The sequence below is a fragment of the Chiloscyllium plagiosum genome, chromosome 1, assembly GCF_004010195.1.
Source record: "Chiloscyllium plagiosum isolate BGI_BamShark_2017 chromosome 1, ASM401019v2, whole genome shotgun sequence".
In the NCBI taxonomy this organism is placed as follows: domain Eukaryota; kingdom Metazoa; phylum Chordata; class Chondrichthyes; order Orectolobiformes; family Hemiscylliidae; genus Chiloscyllium; species Chiloscyllium plagiosum.
Genome location: NC_057710.1, coordinates 72,377,724 through 72,397,755, shown reverse-complemented (window position 1 = coordinate 72,397,755; position 20,032 = coordinate 72,377,724). Strand labels below are relative to the sequence as shown.

At 40.2% G+C, this 20,032-nt stretch overlaps 1 protein-coding gene across 6 annotated transcripts in view; it reads left to right on the top strand.

Moving 5' to 3' along the window:
* Positions 1-20,032, top strand: part of pde4d (phosphodiesterase 4D, cAMP-specific) — a 1,194,146-nt gene that overhangs the window by 767,415 nt on the left and 406,699 nt on the right. Inside the window, exon 1 of one of the 6 annotated variants that reach the window (XM_043689240.1) lies at positions 13,622-13,874. The exons of the other annotated variants lie outside the window; for them this stretch is intronic. Within the exon in view, the coding sequence (XP_043545175.1) occupies positions 13,747-13,874 (128 nt within the window). The 5' untranslated portion in view covers positions 13,622-13,746. Of the gene's footprint in view, positions 1-13,621; positions 13,875-20,032 lie in introns of those variants that run through there. 6 annotated transcript variants of the gene reach the window in all.

The following is a 20,032-nucleotide window of genomic DNA, read 5'->3' as shown; positions in this document are numbered from 1 at the left end:
AAGGTCGGTAGAGTTGTGGATAGTGACGAAGGATGTAGTAGGTTGCAGAGAGACATAGATAGGATGCAGAGCTGGGCTGAGAGGTGGCAAATGGAGTTTAATGTAGACAAGTGTGAGGTGATACACTTTGGATGGAGTAATCAGAATGCAAAGTACTGGCTAATGGTAAGATTCTTGGGAGTGCAGATGAGCAGAGAGATCTCAGTATCCATGTACACAGATTCCTGAAAGTTGGCATCCAGATTGACAGGGTTTTTAAGAAGGCATACAGTGCTTTGGCCTTTATTAATAAAGGGATTGAGTTCCAGAACCAGGAGGTTATGTTGCAGCTGTACAAAGCTCTGGTACGGCCACACTTGGAGTATTTTGTACAGTTCTGGTCAACGCATTATAAGAAGGACATGGAAGCTTTGGAAAGGGTGCAGAGGAGATTTACTAGGATATTGCCTGGTATGGAAGGAATGTCTTACAAGGAAAGGCTGAGGGCCTTTCGGCTGGTCTCGTTAGAGAGAAGAAGGTTGAGAGGTGACTTAGTAGAGACATACAAGATAATCAGAAGGTTAGATAGGGTGGACAGGGAGAGCCTTTTTCCAAGTATGGGAACGGCAAACATGAGGGGACACAACTTTAAATTGAGGGGTGATAGATATAAGACAGATGTCAGAGGTAGTTTCTTTACTCAGAGAGTAGTAAGGGTATGGAATGCTTTGCCTGCAACAGTAGTAGATTCGCCAAGTTTAAGTGCATTTAAGTCATCATTAGACAGGCATATGGACGTACATGGAATAGTGTAGGTTAGATGGGCTTCAGATTAGTATGACAGGACGGTGCAACATTGAGGGCCGAAGGGCCTGTACTGCGCTGTAATGTTCTATGTTCTATGTCAGTGTAGTCTCGACACTTTGAAGGAATGCACACCAATGATGCAGGAAGGCTAACAACCTTCTGCACTCCAGAAGGCTAAGAATCTGCATATTTTCTCTGCTATCTCCTGAAGAAGGAGCGGGGCTCCGAAAGCTTGTGTTTTTAAATGAACTAGTTGGACGATAACCTGGTGTAATTTTTGACTTGTCCCTCCCAGTCCAACACCGGCACCTCCACATCGATCTAACTTTCTCATCCGACCGAACTCCCACCATGTCTCATGTTCTACCATTCTCAAAATCGTATGTAGGATATTCTTTTAATGACTCACCCATCCCATCTCCAAAAATACTCATCCTCCTGCCCTTTACACTTCCTGCTTTCTGACTTGGGACAACATACCACTTTTCTTGACTGAGGATGCTTCAATCCACGGATTGACCATAGTTCACTTTGACTGGTCCAAGGACTGCTCTCCTGTGACTTGTGGACATGGCCATTTGGTTAAAGCACACGCAATGTATTTGCAGTGTAAGCTGCTGGCACCTGGTGCAGATGTGGCATTCACATAGTACAGTGCTGTACACCAACATGCCCAGCCAGGCTTTCTGTCTGCGCTAAAGGACTAAGTAAGGCAAGAGAAAGATGCATTGAGCATTCAAATGAGTGCTCAGAAAATAAGCTAAAAGCTCAAATATGTTCCCTATTCCAATCATGAATTGGTGCCTGTTCCTATGTATAATATCTTGTAGTGGCCTGGGAGCAGCATTCCAGTGTAAGATGTCGGGGGTGAGCTTCAAAATGCAGTGTAGAGATGCTGATGTTAGATGGAAATGTGCCATGATGTGGTGGTGATGCCACCCTCTGTGATGGAGGGTGCAGGCAGTGCTGCCCAAGGAAGGTGCCTTCGAACGTTGGGAAATGCCAGCCAAGATGGATGCCCAGAGAATACGCTGATGTGCTGTGTTACTGCTCTGATGAGGTTGAGAGGTGATATTATAGAGGTTTATAAAATCTTGAGAGGTATAGACAAAGTGAACAACTAAGGTGTTTTCCCTTGGATGAGCGAGTTCAAAACTAGGGGGGACATTTTTAAGGTGAGAAGAGAAAGATTAAAAAGGGACCTGAGGAGTAACATTTTCATACAGAGGGTGGTTCATATGTGGAATAAACTGTCAGAGGAAGTGATGGATGCAGATACGGTTACAACATTTAAGAGACATTTGGGCAGGTACATGAATAGATAAGGTTTAAAGGGATATGGGCCAGACACAGGAAAATAGGGCTAGCTTAGTTTGGAAAACTTGGTTGGCATGGACTGAAGGGTCTGTGTCCATGCTGTATGACTCTATGACTCTCGGCCAGGAGCTGACACCATCTGTAGTTTCTCTACGTTACCAGAAATAATTAACTATAGACAAAGCAAGATTGTGGTCATGAGATATTAATTCCATTCAAACAGGTCTCTTGCTGCTCACTAGTGAGATTCTCATCGAGTTGGTGAAAGCTAAAATGGAAAATTCAACTTTTTTATTTCTCAACTTCCAAGCCACATACTTTCATTCACATTTTCCCACCTTCCTTTCCATTGCCTACATTGTTCAGAGGCTGTGAAAATCCAATTCTGTATGTTAACAATTCAAGCCATTTTTAAAGTGCAAATCAGTCAGTAGGTTTAAAGGATTAAGAGTTACGCTATGAATTGTGAATCTGTTTACTGATTCATTTAAATTAGTCAACATTTGTCCCACATATTGGTGTCTTACCCACAGTTCTCTTCTGGATTTGATCAATAACATGTTGGATTTTCATTTTAATTTTCCAATATTTTCTCACTACGGAAAGTCAAGTCTGGATTTAGTTACATTAGCGCCTTTACAATAATGAGATAATTGTTAATACAATACTAAGGAACCTCTATGACAGAGATTTGGAAAAAAAATAACATGTTGAGATTCATTCCAGCATATTGTAAATTTTTCGTGATTAAAAGTCTTTTTTCTAATTTACTTTGTTTTTATTTTTCTGTGTCTTTTCCATCTCTTTCTTAATCCAACTTTTGATTCATTCTATTACTTTTTCTAAACCTGATTTGATGCAGTTCACCCTTCTCTACTCTATTAGTAAGGGTGAGCTTCATTATTAGATGTGAATTGGGATATTGTAATGTTCATGGGTTGTCAATCTCATTACCAGTGCCTGAGAGAACGATTATCTTTTTAGGTAAAGCTTTCAGAACCCAGAGAAAATTTATTCACATTGAGCTGGACTTCATTTAGCATTGACATGCAGAGATATGCTGAACCCTCAGCAAATTAGAATTTCATAAAGCACATAAATAAAATAGCATTACAAGTTGTCATTGTAGTGAAGGTATATAGAGTTTTGGCATCGAATTTGGCAAGTTCATTAATACTGAATCTGTTCTGAAGATTCATAAATTTTCAGTAGGTGAGGTCTCTTATTTGACAGAACTTGGCACTGCCATTACATGTTTAAGCCATGCGTAAAGTTGTAACATTTAATCATTCAGTGCTTATAATTAATTCCATTTGTAGTTATTTTTGCTTGGAGCAGACTATGAATGCTATTTTGTGACATGTTCACTAGTTTTAGTAGCTTTATTCCAATTGCTTCTTAGGAGCATAAAACCTTTGGTTCCCAGTACAAATGTTCTAACTCATTATCATTTTAAACACAAGAAGTTAAATATTCACATATATTGATTTTTTTGTGAACAACGATGTTAAATCAACTGGATGACCTTTAATCTCTGTGTCAAAAACTGTTGTTGGATGAAATTTACATTGATTTCCAGCACCTTGTGCTGATAAATGGCAAGTATAAATATGTCATGCACTAGTTTATTTGGAATGAATGGTGCCTGTAACTCTGAAAGTGAAAGTCGCCATAGTCCCAAAGAATCATTAGAGAATGACAACTAGTGATGAGTTTAACCTGAAGGTCACTAGCCCTTGAACAAGGACCAAGTTTGAGAAAGTGAGGCCTTCAGCTGGTACAGGAATTGTGTTCACATGGTAGGGGTATGGGTGGGTTGCGCTTCGGCGGGGCGGTGTGGACTTGTTGGGCCGAAGGGCCTGTTTCCTCACTGTAAGTAATCTAATCTAATCTAATCTAATCTAATCTAATCTAATCTAATCTAATGGTTGATATTATTCTCCATCACAAACAAGCCATTCGGCAACCTCGATTAACCTACCCCTAGTTCATTTGACATTCATTAAATATGTGGTTTAAGTGTCATTTATAAGAAAGTAATTGTCAGAAACGAGTGACTAAGTACATGCACTTGTCATTAAACTAAGAACTTCTCATTGATACAAAACTGCTTGATATAGAAAAACAGAATGAAATGATTTTTTATTTACCAAATCCATACAGAACAACCAGTTGCACAATAAAAGCAGTAATACCAAGAGATGGGTTATTGATGTTAATCTGAATCCTGACAAGTTACTGTCCTGGAACACACACACAGAAAGTAGAGTTATTGGGGACCTCCATCTACCTTTTCTTCACAATAGTCCTCTTACTGAATAATGAGAAAGGTACACCTTAAAAAAACTTGACATTACTTTTTTTTGTTCCATTTAATGTTCAAACCTCCACAGAGCCCCACCAGGGCTTCACTTGCTGCTGGGTCACTAATCAAGCAGACTAACTGCCAGACAGAGTCACAGCATCACATATGCACAGGAATGGAGTGCTTAGAGGTGAACTGTCTTAAAGACCAGGTACACAACAAACACAACTGAAATAACGAAAAATGTGATTTTAGACAAGTGCATTCATTCATTCATTTTTTCCTTGATGTCATTTCAGAATGAATTTGTGCATTATGGTAACCACATTAAATCATCTGCATTTTTCAGTAGATTTCTTCAATACAATTACATTTTGCTGTTAGTGTTCTATGGGTAACTTATATTTATCTTGGCTTTGTTTATTGGAAGCTGTTGGCAAATAAAATAATCATCCCATATTTACTGCTGTTTCATGATTTTACTGATTAATTAACCGCAGGTATAATGGTTCTTATCTTTGGTGTCTTTCTTTTTACAGAGCTTGTTTTACATTCCAATGGTGTACATTTTCTATAATATAATGTAAACTGTAATAAGAGACAGGACAAAAATGTTTTGATTATGACATGAGGAGTAAGCATGAGTATCACATAGAGAATTATAGAGTGACACAGCCAGACAGCATGGAAACATAACCAAACATCCCGATCTTACCAAGCATTTAGCTCATATCCCTCTAAACTCTTCCTATTCATGTATTCACTCAGATGCCTTTTAAATGTTGTACCTAACTTCACTATTCCCTTTGGTAGCTCATTCCAAACACATATCACCCTCTGCGTGAAAAAGTTACCCTTCACATCCTTTTTAAATCTTTCCCATCTTGCCTTAAACCTATGCCCTCTAATTTTGGGCAACTCTCTCCGACTTTACAAAAAAAGACCCTATCCATATCTCTCGTGATTCTGTAAATCTGTGTCAGGTCAACCCTCTGTCTTGGATGGGGGAAAAATGATGATTAGATTAGATTCCCTACAGTGTGGAAACAGGCCCTTCAGCCCAACCAGTCCACACCGCCCCTCCAAAGAGTAACCCACCCAGACCCATTTCCGTCTGACTAATCGACCTAACACTATGGGGCAATTTAGCATGGCCAATTCACCTGATCTGCACATCTTTGGACTGTGGGAGGAAACTGGAGAACCAGGAGGAAACCCATGCAGACATGAGGAGAATGTGCAAACTCCACAGACAGTCACCCCAGGCTGGAATTAAATGTGGGACCATGAGGCAGCAATGCTAACCACTGAGTCACAGTGCTGCCCCCCCCCCCCCCCTCCCAAAACAGGGTGATATTTTCCAAATAAGCAAAGACAAAAAGAAATGTTTTGATTATGACATGAGGAGTAAGCATGAGTTTCACATAGAGAGTCATAGAGTCACACAGCCACACAGCATGGAAACACACCCTTTGGTCCAACTCATCCACGCTGACCAAACATCCCTATCTGACCAAGCATTTAGCTCATGTCCCTCTAAACTCTTCCAATTCATGTATTCACTCAGATGCCTTTTAAATGTTGTACCTAACTTCACTATTCCCTTTGGTAGCTCATTCCATACGCACATCACCCTCTGCGTGAAAAAGTTACCCTTCACATCCTTTTTAAATCTTTCGCGTCTTGCCTTAAACCTTTGCCCTCTAATTTTGGGCAACTCCCTCCCACCTTACAAAAAAAGACCCTAGCCATGCCCTTTGTGATTCTGTAAATCTTTGATAGGTCCAACCTCCATTTCGGATGGGGAGATAAAGGGTGATATTTTCCAAATAAGCAAGGAACACACAAACTGTTCAAAATGTTGATAACAATATTTCAAATGCACATTTGGGAAATGTTCCACATATTTATCAATTCTACTTAAATATGTTGAAATTATCATTTATTATAATTTATTGCAGTCATAAGCTTAAGCAAAAGTTGTTCAATCTGACACTAATACTTCAACACCTCTGGAACAGAAGCCAAGCTCCCTTGAATATTGGTTTTAAAATATATGCACAACTAAGGGCTTAAAACATTTCTCATCATCAACAGTTGAGTTGCCATGGACTTGTACTTGCAGAGACTCATGAGAATAGATATGTAGGCATTGCTAATGAAACTTTGAAAGTAAATATTGGTATGATAGGAAATGTTTGAATGACCAAAATAAAAAGGTAGTGAGTTAATCTATGACCAAAATAAAAAGATTGGTTCATCTCATGATTAGCAGCTTATTACTGCCAGCAGTAACTTCATTTTGATCTGGTGATTTTGGACAAATCATCTTATTCACAAAAGAGCGCATGTATTTCCTGAGCGGAAGTGACAGAGTTGCCTTCCTTTTGGAAGAGTGCAAATTGAAATGCTTTTGAGTGGAGTGACACCACTGTTCAATTTCCCCTTTCACTAAAAGTAGAAAATGCTGGAAAAACACTCAACAGGCGCACAGGCAGTACAAATAGAGTGGAAAGTAAGCTTAATGTTACAAATTGAGAACACAGGGGGCTAACACCTTCAACATATTATCTGGCTAACACTAATTATGAGTTAACCTGAGACTGTAACTTTTAAAAAAACGTTATGTGACTTACATATGAAAGAAGTGAAACTATCATGGTATTCGAACAGATGAAAGACTCAACAAACAATCAAGGTATTTTTCAATGTATAATTTCAGGTTTATCACACTGTAAACTTTTGCTATAAATTCTGTGTCTTACAATTGTGTCCTCCACAACCACCTGATGAAGGAGCGGCACTCTGAAAGCTAGTGCTTCCAATTAAACCTGTTGGACAAAACCTGGTGTTGTGTGATTTTTAACTATGATTTTATTGATTGGCGGATGAAAGGGTTGAATTGCTTTCTCCTGCTGATAATTTGCATATTTGTCTCTGTAACGGCAGCAACTTTGACAGCACCTTCTATACCCACAACCTCTACCATCTGGAATGACTGGGGCAGCAGATACTTGGGGACAGCACCTGAAACTTCCTCTTCAAGCCACATACTATCCTGAGTTGGAACTATATCACTCGTATTTCACTATCACTCAGCCAAAATCACAAAACTCTCTGCCTCACAGTACTGATGATGTACCTGACCTCATAGGCTGCATAGTTCAAGAAGGAAGCTCACCACCACTTTCTCAAGGGCAATAGGGACAGACAATTAATATTGGTGTAACCAGTAATACACACAACCTGTGAACTGCATATAAAAGTTGCAAGTTTATCACACTTCGGGATGGACAGGAGTGGCAGCTTAATATTTCAGGATACAAATTCTATACAAAGGATAGAAGCTGGGGGGGGAGGGGGCAAGAGAAGAGGGAGTGGCATTTTGATCAGGGATAACATTACAAATATTCTTACAGAGGCCATTTCTGTGATTATGTCCAGGAAAGTTATTTGGGTGGAACTGAGCAATAAGAAAGGGATGATCACCTTACTGGGATTGTGCTATCAACCCCCCAATAGTCAGCAAGAAGTTAAGAAACAAATTTGTAAGAAGCTTTCAGTTATCTGAGAATGTGTGGGCGGCATGGTGGCTCAGTGGTTAGCACTGCTACCTCACAGCGTCAGGGACCCAGGTTCAAATCCAGCCTTAGACAACTGTCTCTGTGGAGTTTGCACATTCTCCCCGTATCTGCGTGGGCTTCCTCTGGGTGCTCCAGTTTCCTCCCACAATCCGAAGATGTGCAGGCCAGGTGAATTAGCCATGCTAAATTGCCCACAGTGTTGGGTGCATTTGTCAGTGGTAAATATAGGGTAGGAGAATGAGTCTGGGTAGCTTACTCTTCACAGGGTGGGTGTGGACTCGTTGAGCTGAATGGCATGTTTCCAAACTGTAGGGAATCTGATCTGTAAGAATAATAGGGGATTTTCACTTTTCAAACATAGACTGGGACTGCCATAGCATTAAGGGTTTAGATGGAGAGGAATTTGTTAAGTGTGTACAAGAACATTTTCTGATTCAGAATGTGGATATATCTACTAGAGAAGGTGCAAAACCTGACCTACTCTTGGGAAATAATGCAGGTCAATTGACTGAGGTGTCAGTGGGGGAGCACTTTGAGCACATTGACCATAATTCTATTAGTTTTACAACAGCGAAGGAAAAGCATAGACCAGAACTAAAAGTTAAAGTTTTAAATTGGAGAAAGGCTAATTTTGATGGTACTATGCAAGAACTGTCAAAAATTGATTGGGAGCGGATGCTCACAGGTAAAGGGATGGCTGGAAAATGGGAAACCTTCAAAAATTAGATAATGTGAGTCCAGAGACAGTATATTCCTGTTGGAGTGAAAGGAAAGGCTGATATGTGTAGGAAATGCTAGATGACAAGAGAAATTGAGGTTTGGGTTCAAAATAAGAAGGAAGCATATGTCAGGTATAGAAAGAGAGATTGAGTGAATCCTTAGAAGAGTATAAAGGCAATAGGAGTATACTTAGGAGGGAAATTCAAGAGCGCAAAAAGGGAACATGAGATAGCTTTGGCAAATGGGGTTAAGGAGCATCCAAAGGGATTTTATAATACAGTAGAAAGTCGAATATCCGAATGAGTCGGGTGGGGAGTACTTTGTTTGGATAATGGGGTGGCACGGTGCCTCAGTGGTAATCACTGCTGCCTCACAGCACCAGGGACCCGGGTTCAATTCCCACCTCGGGCAACTGTCTGTGTGGAGTTTGAACATTCTCCCAGTGTCTGCGTGGGTTTCCTCCTCCAGTTTCCTCCCACAGTCCAAAGATGTGCAGGTTAGGTGAATTGGCCATACTAAATTGCCTGTAATATTAGGTGGATTAGTCAGGGGTAAATGTAGAGGATTGGATCTGGTTGGGTTGCTCGTCGAAGGGTCGGTGTGGACTTGTTGGGCTGAAGGGCCTGTTTCCACACTGTAGGTAATCTACAGTGGGCGGCACGGTGGCACAGTGGTTAGCACTGTTGCCTCACAGCACCAGAGATCCGGGTTCAATTCCCGCCTCAGGTGACTGACTGTGTGGAGTTTGTACATTCTCCCCGTGTCTGCGTGGGTTTCCTCCGGGTGCTCCGGTTTCCTCCCACAATCCAAAAAATGTGCAGGTTAGGCGAATTGGCCATGCTAAATTGCCCGTAGTGTTAGGTGAACGGGTAAATGTAGGGGAATAGGTCTGGGTGGGTTACGCTTCGGCAGGTCGGTGTGGACTTGTTGGGCCGAAGGGCCTGTTTCCACACTGTAAGTAATCTAATCTAATCTAATCTAATCTAAACTAATTGATTGTTCGGATAATTGATCTGATTGTAAACAAGCGGCAATTAATGAGTGCTGGTTATCTGAACATTTCTTGGTTATCTGGCAATGCACGCCATAATGCCGTTTAACTGATAACTGAACACTGAGTTACCTAATGCCCTTTTAATGGGACCTTGATATCTTGTTCGGGTAATCCGAAATTTGGATAATTGATGTTCGGATAATCAAGGTTGTACTGCATTAAGGACAAAAGGGTAGCTAGGGAGAGAATAGGACCCCTCAAAGATCAGCAAGGCAGCCCATGCGTGGAACTGCAGAAGTTTGAGAGATAATAAATGAAAATTTTGCAACAGTGTATACTGTGGAGAAGAATATGGAAGATACAGCGTGTGGGGAAATAGATGATGACATTTTGAAAAGTGTCCATAGTACAAAAGAGGAGGTGATGAATGTCTTAAAATGCATACCGGAAGATAGATCCCTAGGATCTGATCAGGTGTACCCTAGAATTCTGAGGGAAGCTGGGGAAATGATCGCTGGGCTCCTTGCTGAGTTATTTGGATCATCAATAGTCACAGGTGAGGTGCCAGAAGACTGGGTGTTGGCTAACGTGGTGCCATTGTTTCAGAAAGGTGGTAAGGTCAAGCCAGGAAACTAAAAACCAGTGAGCCTGACATCACTGGTAGGCAAGTTGTTGGAGGGAATCCTGAGGGACAGGATGCACATATATTCGGAAAGGCAAGGACTGATTTGGGATAGTCAACATGGGCTTTGTGCATGGGAAATCATGTCTCACAAACTTGATTGAGTTTTTTGAAGAAGTAACAAAGAGGATTGATGAGGGCAGAGTGGTGGACGCGATCTATGTGGACTTCAGTAAAGCATTCAACAAGATTCCTCTTGGGAGACTGGTTAGCAAGGTTAGATCTCATGGTATACAGGGAGAACTAGCCATTTGGATACAGAACCGGCTCGAAGATAGAAGATGGAGGGTGGTGATGGAAAGTTGCTTTTCAGAGTGAGGCCTGTGACCAATGGCGCGCCACAAGGATTGGTGTTGGGTTCACTGCTTTTCGTCATTTATATTAATGATTTGGATGTGAACATAGGAGGTATAGTTAGTAAGTTTGCAGGTGACATTAAAATTGGAGGTGTAGTGGAAACGAAGAAGGTTACCTCAGAGTATAACGGGATCTTGATCAGATGGGCCAGTGGGCCGTGGAGTGGCAGGACTTATACACTTAATGGTAAGGTCTTGGGGAGTGTTGCTGAATAAAGAGACCTTGGAGTGCAGGTTCATAGCTCCTTGAAAGTGCAGTCACAGGTAGGTAGGATAGTGAAGAAGCCATTTAGTATGCTTTCCTTTATTGGTCAGAGCATTGAGTATAGGAGTTGGGAGGTCATGTTGCAGCTGTACAGCACATTGATTTGGCCACTTTTGGAATATTGTGTGCAATTCTGGTCTCCCTACTATGGGAAAGATGTTGTGAAACTTGAAAGGGTTTAGAAAAGATCTACAAGGATGTTGCCAGAGTTGGAGGGTTTGAGCAATAGGGAGAGGCTGAACAGAGGCTGGGGCTGTTTTCCCTGGAGCGTTGGAGGCTGAAGGGTGACCTTTATAGAGGCTTATAAAATCATTAGGAGCATGGTAGGCTAAATAGACAAAGTCTTTTCCCTGGTGTTAGGGGAGTACACAACCAGAGGGCAGACATTTAGGTTAAGTCGGGGAAAGATTTAAAAGGGACCTAAGGGGCAACTTTTTCAGAGGATGGCACGTGCATGGAACGAGCTGCCAGAGGAAGTGGTGGAGGCTGGTACAATTACAATTAAAAAGATGGGTACATGAGTAGGAAGGCTTTCGGGGGATGTGGGCCAAGTGCTGGCAAGTGGGTCTAGAGTAATTTAGGATATCTGGTCGGTATGGGCAAGTTGGACCGAAGGGTCTGTTTCTGTGCTGTAAATCTCTATGACTCAATGACTGCACTTCCACCATCTTTGTGGGAGTAGAATTCTAAAGACTCACAACCCATCAAGAGAAAACATTGCACTTCATCTCTGTTTTAAATGATTTTTTTTCACAGTAACTCCCAGTTCTAGATTCATCCAGAAGGAAAACAACCTCTCCGCATGTGCCCTTGTTTCAATCAAGTAGTTTCTTACTCGTTGAAATCTCAGCAGATACAAACTGAATCTGTCGAAAGTCTCCACATATATCAACCCACCCCCATTCTAGCAATTCGAGTAACAAACCTTCTCTGAACTTCCAGTGCATTTATATCCTTCCTACATACTGTTTAGCAATGACCAACACTCACATGTTGAGTCCTCTTTAAATATTTATAGAAGCTCTTACTTTTTTTTATATATTTCTAGCTAGCTTTCTTTCATATCCCCTCTTTAGGCTGTTATGCACCTGGACAGTATGCTTTCAATGGTACATCTGTAGAAGTTAGTGAGCTGAAAGTTCTACAGCATTATGTAGACCATCTATTGCAGAGGAAAACAATACACTTGTAGCTGGCAAAGTTTTCAGAACTTATCTAACAATGTGCTTGTGAAATAAACTGATTGCTTAATCTACCTCTTGGAGGGTGGTGTTGGCTTGTGAGATGTCAGAATAATGAATTTCTGTCCATAGAGATACTACCTGTTTCTCCTGGATCTTCTGCTTCTGGGTGGTATTTGCATTGCACACTGGTAATTTGATCTGCCTTATCAATGCACCTCATGATTTTGTAAACCTCTGTAACGTCACTCCTCAACCTCCTATGCTCCAGTGAAAAACATCCTAGCATATCCAGCTTTCAAAATTCCTTAATCTTTTACGTTACATTTCACTCATGGAAATGCAAGACCGATAGGTGATTAAGGCAACATTAATTGCAAATGGAGTTTGTTAGGCTCAATCACCCATCTGCAATTAGTGGCGTGATCATAACTGCAAGTAGGTGGGTATTGCTTAGAACTTAGTAGGTGGCTCAAAGTGCTTCACGTGAACATAAGGAAAAAGTGGATGGAAATCAATGATGGAAATGTCATAAAGGTGACCAAAATCTATTCAAGAGATAATTTAAAGATCGTCTTAAAGAAAGATGGGAGGTGATTGGGTTTAGGAAGAAATATAGGGTGTGTTTGATGGTAGCAGTACCAGGGGTGGAGCTAATGGAGATTGGAAGCAGCTGTATTTGATTGGAATAACAAAGTTCAGTGAGCAACGGTGTGTTGCTGTATCATTTAAACAGGAAACAAGAATTTTAACTTGGAGGCGCTGAAGCATAGGGTTTCAATATAGGTCAGCAGTGATTAGTGTTGTGTAATCTGACTTGTAAAGGAATATTGCATAAGTTAATTTGTGGAAGCTGGATCTTGACCAGGAAACCATCAGAATAATTGACAAAAGTAAATAGAAAATGCTGCGGATGCTGGAAATTTGAAACCACTGCAGAGGACGCTAGAGAAACTCAGCAGGTCTGGTAGCATCTGTGGAGAGAGAAACAGAGTCAATAACTTGAAACTGATATGCTTCTTCTTCAGAACTGAAATGTGTAGGCACACTGGTATTGATACTGATAATAATAGTGGTACTGGACTCCATCCTTTATGGTACAATGTACAGCTTAAAATCATTAACTGAAAATAATTGCTACTTCTCAATTTTGCTGCTTCTGTTAAATGAAACCATATGATTCCAGAAGAAATTTATAGATTTTGCAGTTTGCATTGATGGTATTTCAAAATGTGGTCATTTTGACTAATCACTCCCTTCAGTCAGGAAGGCTTAAACTCGACCTACGCTGTTAGTGAGCTATTAGTGCATTTCCTGAGAGAAAGCAAGATAGCAAATACAAACAGCAGCACGGCATCGCACTTACAAACTGAATCAGCTGGAAGGGGAGTGTGCTTCTAACAGTGAGATATCAGCATTGCGAAAATGTCCTCAGTTCAATAAATGATAGTTGAGTAATACGGAGAAAAAAAGCTGAGCACAGGTTTTAAAAGGACAGTTTTGTTATGAAGGAACATGAAACCAATGGTTATGTAGCTGTACTGTGAGAATGAAAAATGAGTCTGCCAACAAGCTGTGAATGTTTCCCATCTCTGGAGAAATTGGCTCGGTACAGGAGTGCCTATCTTCATGGATCACCATACGCCATTAATAAGCCTATTGACATCAAGCACCAACGCTTATGGTAACATTTCCAATTTTTATTTGACCATGTGCTCAGTTAATATTAGTGTGATAGATGCACACAAAGTTTCGTAGAGAATTGTACATATGCAGGTTTCTGTTTTATTTAATGCAACAGCTGTTTCCCACTCTGTATAATAAATAACTTTTCATATGTCACATAAAAGATAATTGGAATCTTCTTACTTTAATTTTACAGCATTTGAGTATTAAGACAGTTTTTTATATTAGCCTGAATTTGAGACTAAGGTTACATTGTTTTTCTCCAGACAACATATGCTTCCTAACGCGGTGATTAATAGCAAAGATCTATTTACAATAACATGGATGTCATCAGATTGGATCATTGAAGAATGGATAATAAAGTGATGGATTTCACATTTGACAAAACAAAATATTAACCAAAATGAAGTATTTTCCATCTGTTAAACTGTAGTATTGAATTAATTGCCAGATTGCAGTGTACTCGCTTTGAATTATCCGTTGAAAATCTGTCATGTTTCTGGTTGTTGTACGTAATGTTCAAGATGAAACTGGTCAAAGTACAATTTGTCAACAGAAATGTTACGCAGTTGTGACATTTCTACACTCAAAAAAAGCAGATAACTATGTGAACTGAAATCTAGCTGAATGGTGTGTGTACCGTTTATCTGGACTGATAGAGGACAGCATTTTGAACTGACAGGATTGTGAGTTCAGGTCCCAGGTTCTGCTAATATTTATAATTTGCCTACTCAAATTGTATTCAAAATGCTGCTTCCCAAATAGGATTGAATTCTGTTGTCTGATAACACTGGAGTGAAGGGGGAAGGTAGTTTGGCAGATACAGTTCTACCCATTCCCTCCTTAACCTGTGATGAGTAAATTTGCCAATCTTGAGGGAGAAATTAATAGTTTAGATTGTCAAATGTTTCCACATTTCTGCTAAGACTTGCCTGTGGTTGTGGCTGGGTTGCTAAAAGTTGAAGTGTTCAGGAAACAACAAAATTTATCAGTGGAGTACTGCAATAAACAAATAGCTTAGTAGGCAAGTACAAATCAAAGGGATAAAGAAGTTCTGATTTTACTATGTACTGATTTGCTAGTCTAAACCCAAATAGCATAAGGATGATACAACTGGTCTCAATCTTAGGGAAGGATAACATTGGCTGGATGTCATATTATTATTATCCCATGATCCCTGCTGCACCAAAATAAGACAGGTAGAATTGTTTTATCCTATAGATCACGCACAATTTCGGGATTCACCCAAGTCGATATGACATGTAAGAGAGCAATTTATGATCATATGTCATTCCCCAGCAGTAGTTTCTACTTCAGATGAGGAAGTTGGAGGACAAGTGGAGTAAATCTGATTTCTGAGTATTAGAAAATAGGTGTATTTAAAAAAATACTTAACTAATCCAGATGAGTAAACACAATCTTTTTAACGCATAAGGTGGAAAGATTTAAGTAAGAAAGAAAACTATTTTTCTCATTTAGTCCATAATCACTAATTGTAATCTGTTGAGCAAATGTTTTCTCACAATATTAAGTAATATAAATCTAAATATTAAGAATATTAAGAATACAGTAATGCTGTGTCTCAATTCCTTGAACAAGTAATCCATACATGTGGAAGGAGAATTCATGTAATCCCACCATGGCAATGTGAACATTTGAATTCAAATATAGCCTGTATATGATTACAATTTTCCATAAATGTGATTGACTATTAGCTAGCCTCTGAATTGGTCTTGCATGTTACTCAGTTGAACCAAACCATTCTGCAGTGCTTGAGGTCGAAGGCACGTTACCACCACCTTCAGAGGACAGTCAGTGAAGGGACTTTTCACTGATGTTTGTGTTCAAGAATGAATTGAAAGAAACAAGACAGTTCGTAGACATGTTTTACATCATTTTTGAAGAGATTTTTATTGTTAGATGCCATCCATTAGATATCCCCATCCTAATATCTTATCACTGTAAGATATTAATTCTCAGCCTATCTGTATCAGAGCAATTTGACCTTTCTCTGGTTCTGAATCTGTTATATTTGCAGCAGATAATGTGTCTTGATATCTGGTGATTGTATTTATGGCACTCTATCTATGTCAAATCTAATTTACACATTTCTGAAGAGTGCTTTTCTCCATAGAAAGTTAAGTCCTTTGTGATCACTATTTATACGACTATTTGTTCATGTTCCCCTGATTTCAACTTATTGAAAATATGACTTTTTAAACTTAAGATCTGAATGAATAAGTAATCTTAATAAATTATTTATATTGTTACGTGACTGGACTAGAAACATCGCCTCTTTAACAAACAACTGGATATTTTTCATTTTCGAGTTTTTGTAGGCGACCCAGGGTGAGATGGATGCTGATGATAGGTCTACATATTTCCTTTGAGTATTGTCTGTGTAACTAAAACAAAAAGTTGCCAGTTCCCCATCAATGAGTGTCTAATTTCAACCACATTGTCAGAAATGCAACAGAGAGAGACTAGTTTCGATTTTGTGATAACAATCATTACCATCACCATCATTAGTTGTCTGAAACTGACAACAGCGTTTGAGTCTGCACATGAGCTGAATAATTCAGAAATTCCGGATCTGATTTGCTGATACTTGGCTTCTTCAGAGGATGAGCTGTCAAAGCATCTGCAGCATGAAATAGATAGAACATCTTATTAAGAGACAAGAACTTCCATTCTGCTTTTAATGTACAGCCCTAATTACCCTTGAATAGGTGTTAATGATCTGCCTTCCTATACAACTGCAGTCAATGTCGTGAAGGTACTCTCACAGTTCTGCGAAGGAGGGGCCGGGGGGGGTGAGCAGGATTTCGATTAATGGATATTGAAGGAAGGATGATGCGTTTCCAAGTAAGAATGTTCTCTGAGCTGCAAGAAATGTTGCAGGCGATATTGTTCTAATGTACCTGCTGCCTTCTCCATGATAAAGGTTACAGGTTTGGAAAGTGCTGTTGAGGAAACTAATACTATGAATAGTGCTGAATATTGTGCAATCAACAGTGAACATCACAGCATCTGACATTCCGACAGAGGGAAGCTCACTGGTGAAGTCATTGATAGTTGAGCCTACGACAAAACCGCGAGGAATTCTGTTGCAATGTCCCAGTGCTGAGATGATTGGCCTCCAACAACAACAGTCATCTCAAACAAAAAACAGAAAAGCTGGAGAAACTCAGCAGATATGGCAGCATATGTAGAGAGAAAGCAGAGTCAATGTTTGAGTCCAGTGACCTTTCTTCACAGCTGCAGTCATCTTTCTTTGTACCAGGCATAACCCCAGCTAATGGCACATGTCCCTCTGCTTACAATTGACCTCATTTTACCAGGAAATCTTGACACATTTTTGGTCTAATGGTAGTTTGATGTCAAGGACAGAAACACTCATTTCTGGAATTCAGCTCTACTGTTCATGTTTGGACCAAGACTGTAATGGATCTTGCATGCAACATGAGCATTGGTAAGCAGATTTGGGTGGGGAAGTACGACTTGAAATCACTGCCGACAATACCTTTCATCACTTCACTTTGCTGATGGGCTAACTGCAGCTCTTCCTGCTTGTTGTGAAGAGGACACAGTTGGCTAACTTTCCACATTGTGGGATATTTGCCAGTGCCGTAGCTGTACTGAACAACTTAGTTAGCAATGTGGTTAGCTCTGGAGCGAAAGCCTTCCAAACTGTCCCTGAGCTGTTGCTAAGGCTTAAACCTTTGCTGCGTCCATCGTGCTCGCCCATTTCTCTCAGTATAAATCGGTGTGAATCAAATGTCTGAAGGCTGACTTTTGTGATGACAGGGACCTCTAGAGGAAATCAAGATAGATAATTCATTCAGTATATCTACTTATAGATGGTTATAATTACTTAAACTTTTATATTTTGAAGTTACAAGCAATAATCCCCCATCTTTGAGGGTGAGGATATTAATAGAGCTTTCTACTTCCTTTTTATGATTAAATAGGTCCACAGCATTTATAAAAGAATGAGTCAGGATTGCTGAAATTATATTTGATCTTTTCATCATAGCAATGTTTAGCTTTCTCTGTTGCCTACTGCTTTTACTGATCTGTTTTCAGTTGGTTAACATTTCACTTTTGGTACAGCTCAGTTGATCCTGGCATGCTGTCTACATTCCTCACTGAACCACATGCATTAATTTTACTGTGACACAACAAAAATGTTATTTGTAATTACTGTTATCACAGAGCAGCTACTTGGATGGAATTTATTTTGCTTTCCAGCAGCTTTCAGTCCTCATTATTTGGAATTAAAGAGCTTAAATGAAAACTTTATTGCTGAGAATTTATTAACTAAAAGCAAAAGTTGACCAATGTTTTTGTCCTCTTCACAACATAATTTGAGCAATTGTTCCTATTTTACGGTTTGCCATGTCCTTTATTATGTATCTTCGAGCATTTTGGTTGCCTGGAAGATTCTAATACCTCAGGATTGATATAATAGTGGTCATGAAATTTTAAAGGCAATTCATCAATCTATTCTGGTCCACCCGGATACAGCCCCAAACCTTGATGCAACACCTGAATGTAGTCAAACCTGAACTGCCCTCAACCCCTCCAATTCCTTATTGTGATTTATATTCCTCTTTCAAAGCATCAAGATATCGAAGAAACATGCAATTCAACCTGCTTGTTTTTCATAATTATAAACAACTTTGCTCCTGTCCTATGTTTCCATTCTTATACTTGACAGTCAGAGATAGTGCTTTTCAATAACACAAGCAGAGCTAGTTTTTTATTTCCATGATTGTACCTGAGCAGAAAAACAAAATGTTGACACATTGTGGTGCTTCATTGCAGTGTCTTGACTCACAACTTACCTTTTATTTATTTATATAAATTAATTCACATGATGAGGGCGTTGCTGGCTAGGCCAGTATTTATTGCCCATCCCAAACTGTCCTGAGTGGCAGTTAAAATTCAACCACATTGTTGTCACATGTAAGCCAGACCAGGTGAGGATGGCAGTTTCCTTCCTTAATAGACATTAGTGAACCAGATGGGTTTCCCAGCAATCAACAACAGATTCATGGTCATCATTAGATTCTTAATTCTGTATTTGTATTGAATTCAAATCCGACTTTCTGCCACGGCAGGATTCAAACCCAGGTCCCCAGAATATTATCTGGTCTCTGGGTTAACAGACCAGTGATATTACCATTAGGTCATCACCTCCTCTTTATAAATATACTATAGCTATCATTCATTATCATGCAGACTTCAACACAGCAAACCTGCGTAACCTTCACTTAGAGAATTTAAAGGTTTTATGCTCCACATCTCTCATTCACCCCCGTTTCGCTTCTTCTATTTCTCAATGTCCTCCAGGTTCTGCAACTGGGGTAGGGGGCACCTGCTTGGCAGTCAAGCCTATTAGCCCTATAAGTTTACCCAGGTGACTCTGGGCACTTGTGGCTGGACAGGCCAGACATGCTGAGGTTCTTCTTCTCAAATGCAAGTGGATCCTCCTTGGTACGAACTGCCATGAGTCAAAGGAGGTCAGGGGTCGTGGTGAGGCAGGGTTAATGGCGTTGTGGAGGAGTGATTTGACAGCCAGTGAGAGGTGTTGTGTGTAACATTGAGAATGGCAGAATGTGGATCTTGGTGGAAGGTGCAGTAACAAACGTAAATTTAGTGTGAAGAAGCAGATTGTGACCCTTGCCCCAGCTGTTCCTCCGAACCATGGAAATGGCACTGCCCTAAGTAGTGACCTCAGAATCAGCTGGGAGGGTCTAGTGGTGTGGTCTCCTCTGCCAGTCCTCTGCACCACCCCCTCAATTAGGAACTCCAGATTCCTGTCAGGGAATCATGTGCCATCTTCCCCATCTTCGACACCATCCAATTTTACTTCTTAATGAGCAGGGCAGCTTCTGAATGCCAGTGCTTACCCAGGCACAGAGTTCTTGTAAAAGTTTCTATCACTGAAAGCGATGTTAGTTTAAGCGCAGATACCCAGTGGGTGATGAGTTGTTCTGGGAACAGCACATGATAACATGGGCCCACAAGCCAATATGAGGACTGTGATATGGGCTGGGTAGGTAGTTAATGAGGTGAGTTTGGTGGGACATAATGAGGAATCGCACTCAGTCTCATGGTAGAATTCCTTTAAAGCAAAACTTGCGCAATTCA